Below are 6,873 nucleotides of genomic sequence, written 5' to 3'. Positions count from 1 at the left end.
GATGACCGCAATGCCGAACGGGCAGTGTGCGCTTGCGCACACCGGCCCGTCCGGCTTTTATCTTACGAACATGCTACAGACCCGCCAAACATCGTACGATGCTTGGCGGGTTTTGAAACATGTTCGTAAGTTTAAAGTCTTCCACACACACCTTACGATAATCGTACGATCGCGGGATTTCCCGCGATTATCGTAAGGTGTGTGGGGACCTTTAGACAGGAAGTAAAGGGAAATCTACCCTACAGAGCAAATACATTTTATTTTAATGGATTGGGGTTTTAGCCATTCTCTGCTCTGTCCAAAAACTATAATATATATATATAAAAATCGATGATAGATACACGATATAAAAAGGTGCAGCAACAAACACAGTTCTCACCTTCTTTAATTATAGATCTATTCACAGGTTAAACATATATAGAAACATATGTGAAAATCAAACCATGCATTTCCTTTTTAATAAAAAAGACATAGCATACACACAGGGGGTGGACAAAATAATATGGAATTCAGGAGCCAGTCTGTCCAGTCGGATCTTTTTGTAGGAGTCACCTCCACTGACGAGAGAAATTCTAAAAAGTTAGGTGCCAGCTATCATTTTAAGGAGCATTGACTACCTGACTCCTGGGATTTGCTCAGCCCTGCATACATAGCATTTATCAATACAGATCTTACACTTAAAGTGCTATCAAAGTCAAAATGCTTTTAAACTATTTAAAATGCTGAATAAAATCACTTTAGATTTTAATATTTAACAATAGATGCTGCTTCTTGATGTTCAAAAGTTCAAAAGTTACAGTTTCCTGCAAAATCATCTGGTCCCCTGAGCACTGGCCTGATATCCTGTTTCAGGCTCCTTTCCCTTGTTCCAATGGAGCCACCCTTGTGTATGCTAAACACACAGGCACAGCAGGACAAGCTGCTCCCCCTCCTCCTTTTTCCTTCTTACGCCATTCTATAAGCTAGAAGATGGACACCTGCTGGAGACGGCTGTCACATGTGACCTTATACTGGACAAAAAGTTCAGGGAAGTGGAGCCGTTTGCAAATATGATTACTAAGTGTTTGGGTAAAAAAGAAATACCGTGCAGGGTAATGTATATGTCTGATCTGGATTCATTACTGAAAAAAAGATTGTGAATTTAATGTTATGAGTCTAGCTAAAAACAGGCAAATATGTCTCTGTCTTCTTAAGAAGACATTTCATGTCAAAGCGAATCTTTATATGCAAAAGGTCATGAGTTTCTATGATCTGTTCCTTATGATAAGGATTACTACCGTATGTAGAACAAGTAAACATTCACTTAGCAACCAAAATATATCAGTTATCCTAGCATACGATAATATGACTCCTAACAAACATATGTGACTGATCAAACACAAAGAAATGAGATGCGGTAACCTAACAATTAATACAATGACACTCAGCATTGAGACAGGAGGGGGGGATGGAGTTTTATTACTATTGATTTGTGAAGTTTCTGTCCATCTGGTTCATTTAAGTTCACCTATTGTGAATTCTAGCATCAGGGGAAAATCAGCTCTAAATCTGTTTATTCTTAAATCAATATCAAGCCCGTTTACAAGGCATGTATGTCTCTTTATATCTGCAAAAATGGCCGTGGTAGCTTCCAATTCTGATCATCTCAATGAAAAGCCAGCCATCTTAATGTGAACTACGGTACTGCATGTAAATGATAGGATAATGGCATGAATATAACAACGTGCATCATGTCTTCAAAAAGAAAAAACTAACCACACACAAAGAATGACCTTTTTTTTTTTAATAGAACACTCTTTATCGGACATCAAAAACATGAAATGTTTCATCTAACCACAAAACTACTGTAAAATGACATTTGTCAAAGGGTCAGCCACTTCATACAAATCTAAGCAGATGTTTAAGGTCTATTTATAGCACTCATCCCCCATCGTACAAACTATTACTGAAAACAAAATACAAGGACACTGCTATTTACATTTTCTTGATATTTATTTCGTTTGAGTAGCTGATTTACTAAAACTTTCACATATCGCATTCAAGTAAGCCATGCCATTAACCCTTGAGTCAAGAGATTCAACATTTGTCATTGGTGTCCTTTCACTGTTGCCCACTTCCAGTACAATTCCCATTGTAAACCAATGTTCACATTGACAGATATTATAAAGTATAGGTACATTACTTATAAGCATCAAAAAAACAGGATGTGTGTTAGCATGGTATGAAGACAATAGTGTATTCCTTGACCTAAACACTATCCTATGAATGCAAAACATATATGCTGCTGATTTTTATAGTTTACCATTTCTTTAGAGTACTGTTGATATTACTTTATACATCTATTAGGCGTAAGGCCCCTTTCACACAAGTGGTCCGATCAGGTCCGCCAAGACAGTTTTTCATGCGGACCCGTTCGGATTCCCAATGCTAGTTTTTGGGCAGTCGAGTGTAAACGGACCGGCATCAATTTACACCCGGACCTGGTCTGAAAGAACGGAACACTGTTCAGTTTCAACGCACCTGATAGTGCCAGCCACTATCAGGTGTAATAAAGTCCCCATATACCGACATGAGGTTCTGCAATTTTAGTTCTTTCCTCCATTGCAAGATGGAGAAAAAAAAAAAAGAATACGGACGTACACGGATGTTACAACGATGACATCCGATCTCAAGAAGATCCATGTGCAAGGGGCCTTCAAATCAAAATGTATTAAATATTTTATGTCTGTTTCATAGTTTCAGTTGTGATCTGTAGATATTACTATGGAGCTCAGCGACAAATATTTATTTCAGTATACAATTATTTTATTTTTTTAAACTTTTATTTCTTTAAATTATGTCATGCATAACAAAAACAAAAAAAATTGATCTGCCAACATAATAAAAATGACTATACACGGAGAGGGTCTAAAAGTGAATCTGTGGTTTTTAGGCCGTGACCACACGTGTGATTTCTAAATTTTATAGGACTAAAATTGTAAGCAATTAATATTCTCCACTGAAACCCAAAGGGCAATGGAAGCAAGTTAATTTGTGATGTTAGTCGCACAATCAATTAATTGATTGAATAACAAGCAGCACATCTTCCAAATCACACAAGAAGGACTGCCACAATGTTTCAGTGTTGAGTTCAGTTTGTTGTATTGTAATTAAGTTTAATGCAATTTTTTTTTGATCTGAGATTTTTTGCTTGTTTTTGTTTTGAGCCTGGACATTTCTCCCAGGAAAGCTCTCTTTAAAGAAGAACTTCAGGCATAAATTTGTTTAACATTTGCATTGGGGATACCAATGCACTGCAAGGGGTAAATGCTAATTTTTGTCTATGTGCAACAATAACAAAGAAATACTGACCTCAGAGCTGGCCAGCTGTTACACCATTTCCTCCTGCTTGTATGTGTCTCTGCTCCAGCGATGGTATGTCCCTCAGTGTCCTCACATCCTATACACTGAATGTGATGACTCACAAGACCTTAAAACGCTGCAGTGGAGGGGGAGAGGGGCTCCAGGAACTGGTCTAAAATCAAGCTGGCTCCAAGGAACAGGCGTGTATAACTTTGTCATTTGTGCACCTAGACGAAAACGAGGACTTAACCTTTGCAGCGCAGGGGTAGTCCAATCGCAAAAGGTTAAGAAAAGGTTTGCCCGGAGTTCGGCTCTGTTGCTAAACTAAAACCTAAAAGAAAGCTGCCCCTGTAAAGAAGAACTGAGTCTTACCTCTCCTGGTGCTTATACCGCAGATCTCTACTGTAGCGAGAAGAAATCAATGGCTAAAGACTGTTCAGAAACCGACACTGCCAGGAGTGTAGTGGCCAGCAGATCGAGTGCATGAATCATACACTTTCTGAAATTCGGTGATTTCACATCACAACAGCAGAGGCTGGTGACAAGGGCAGCAGGAAAGGGGAGTATCAGAGTTCTTCTTCTCAGGGCCACTTTAAAAAAATATTTTTCAATCCTGTATAGTCACATGGTATTACATATTTTCTAGGGGGAAAAAAAATATCTATTTCAACATTGTATAACCACATGAATTTGCATATATTAAAAAAGAAAGAAAAATCACTTTCAGTCTTGTATAATCACATGTACGAAATTGTGTAATTGTACACCCTGGACTATGTTCAATTGAATGTGCATGGTCACATAGATTTGCCCCCTGCCACACTTGTGCGGTGCAACAGTGCGCATGAGTTTGATCGTTTTTTGTGTATTGTGAACAGGCTGCTAGTTAATTTCAGTGGGCTGCACTATGAACAACTATTGCACCAATAAAGTCCCTGTGCAATGCAGCACAGCGAAACGCATGGTACTTTGTTCATCAAGAACCGGATAAAATTTGCTCTGTGTACTCTTTTGTCATAGATCCTTCTTCCTGCCCGTAAGCACTTTATCTTTTGTTTCTGTACACCGGGCAGCTTTATATACAGCCTTGGTACAATTCCTTGCTGAAACTAAGTAATTCCTGTGCGCGTGGGAGCACCGGCAAGGCAGCAGAGCATGGACATCGCAGCACTGGAGGGGGATCACTTTGACAGTCAGGACTGCCACAATGTGCCAATATGCTGTGCATACTTAATTATATCTAGGAGCCCTTTTGGAAGACTTTACTTTCACTGTAGCATGCGCATAAAAAACACATTTCTTCTTGCACATGTGCCACAAAAGACACAACAGGGGGCCTACTGTAATCCAACTCCACCTTTGCATGCAATGGCAGTGGACAAAACAAAATTGCATCTGCCATGCATTTTAGCACATGACAACACGCTCCCTCAACACCCCCAGAAACCTCTACTTTATTTTTCATTGGCCAAGCAAAACAAAAAAAATCAAGAATGCATAAAACGCATATCAACTTGGTTAGCATCAAAAAGGCAGGACGGTGCAGATACAAAACGTGTGAACCTAGCCTAACAATTGACTGTGTGGGGCCAGCCCTATACAACCCTGCACATTGCATAGGTCCTGATAAATGTCGATCAGATAGTCTGTGTGCGGTCATCGCTATACAACCCTGCACATTGCATAACTCCTGATAAATGTCGATCAGATAGTCTGTGTGCGGTCATCGCTATACAACCCTGCACATTGCATAACTCCTGATAAATGTCGATCTGACAGTCTGTGTGCGATCATCGCTATACAACCCTGCACATTGCATAACTCCTGATAAATGTCGATCAGATAGTCTGTGTGCGGTCATCGCTATACAACCCTGCACATTGCATAACTCCTGATAAATGTCGATCTGACAGTCTGTGTGCGGTCATCGCTATAGAACCCTGCACATTTGCATAACTCCTGATAAATGTCGATCTGACAGTCTGTGTGCGATCATCGCTATACAACCCTGCACATTGCATAACTCCTGATAAATGTCGATCTGACAGTCTGTGTGCGGTCATCGCTGCACAACCCATAGTTCCTGATAAATGGTCAGTCATCCCTATACAACTCTGCACATATTATAGGACTTGTTAGATGATGATCTGACAGTCTATGTGTGTGGCCAGTATAAGCCTCTGTTGATAGAAGAGAGGAAGTTCACAGCTGAGAAAACACGTGTAGGCCAAGAAAAATACAAGCAGAGAAGCCCTTCCCCCCCCCTCCTCTTTCCAGGATGCATCTCCTATAGTCCTCAGCTTCTGCAAACCCCATCCTGTCTGGGCTGACATACACGCAGCCAGTCCTGGCGCTGAATGAAAGCTTCATGAAGACAAAATGAAAGGACATCAATGTCACCTGTAATAAAAAGAAAAGGCAGGGCCCTGATGGACAAGTGCTTACCTGTCTCCATGTGATTGAGGAATTCCTGGGCTGCCTGCTTCTCATGACTCTGCAATACAGGCTCGTACAGCTGCCTGACTTTGGATCCCTTGGAGTTGAGGCAGCAGCATTCGCTCAGCATGGCCATGCACTCCTTGATGTGCTCCACTATCCTGGATGACAGCCTCCTGACAAAGTTGACAAAGTCTTGAATCAGCTGAGCGCATCTTTCACATAGACGACCCATGGTGATCGATCTGTGTGAGCTGCTACACTGAGGGGGGAATCAAAGCGGACTTGTTCTTATTGCCACAGATAATGGTGGCCTTAGACAGCCATTGCATCAATAATTGTAGAGACACTCGTGTTTTTCTTCGCTGATCATCTCCTTGAAGGATCTGTCTCTGCAGCTGCACAGAGGGCTCAGTGCTAGGAGCAGACAAAGAAATGAAGTCACCGGATCCCTCTGTAGGACAGCTGCAGAATCACAGAGTGATGTAATGCCTAGCCCCGCCCCCCGCTAACAGACTGCCGAACGCCTATTGGATGGAGGTGAGCAAGGCTTGACAGTGCACAACTGGCTCTTCCAGTTCTGCCATGAGTGATCCTCCTCTCCAACAATAATAATATTATTATCCCTCAGTACTACTAGGTTACTGCAGGCACAAAGCTACAAATATGTCCTACTGCCTTATTAGTTCTAGGGGCTCATAATATGGGGGTATAAAGCTGACAGCAGCATCTGCCATGAAAACATGTGTTACAAAAATAAACAGCAAAGTGTATGTTACCCCCACGATGTATTATTTCCTATAAGTGTCTGTATGTCAGTGTAGATGTACGTGGTGATCCTGCCAGTCCCCCTGCTTCCCTGCTGTAATCTGGCAGTACTAGAATAATCATTTATCAAAATAAAAGTTCCGCCTGTAAAGACAACACACAACATCACACAAGCAGCATTGGGCTGTGTCGCCCAGTGCAGTTCCAACTCCAAAACAAGGCAATTTGCAATATGCCCCATGGTTTCAGTTCAAATGAAGGCTCTGCGTTTGCATGCGCTGAAAAAAAGCTAGGTTGCATTTTCACTCAGCGTATTATAACATGCTG

At 41.2% G+C, this 6,873-nt stretch overlaps 1 protein-coding gene across 1 annotated transcript in view; it reads right to left on the bottom strand.

Annotated features, from left to right (window-relative positions):
• Positions 1–6,044, bottom strand: part of LOC108787399 (vacuolar protein 8-like) — a 56,485-nt gene extending 50,441 nt beyond the window's left edge. The window contains exon 1 of the mRNA XM_018556936.1: positions 5,788–6,044. Within this exon, the coding sequence (XP_018412438.1) occupies positions 5,788–6,013 (226 nt within the window). The 5' untranslated portion in view covers positions 6,014–6,044. The remainder of the gene's footprint in view (positions 1–5,787) is intronic.
• Between the last annotated feature and the right edge of the window lie 829 nt (positions 6,045–6,873).

Source organism: Nanorana parkeri, unplaced genomic scaffold (assembly GCF_000935625.1).
Source record: "Nanorana parkeri isolate BGI_ZX_2015 unplaced genomic scaffold, ASM93562v1 scaffold259, whole genome shotgun sequence".
Classification (NCBI taxonomy): Eukaryota; Metazoa; Chordata; class Amphibia; order Anura; family Dicroglossidae; genus Nanorana; species Nanorana parkeri.
Note: the sequence above shows the minus strand (reverse complement) of the source record. Positions and strands in the feature narration are given on the sequence as shown.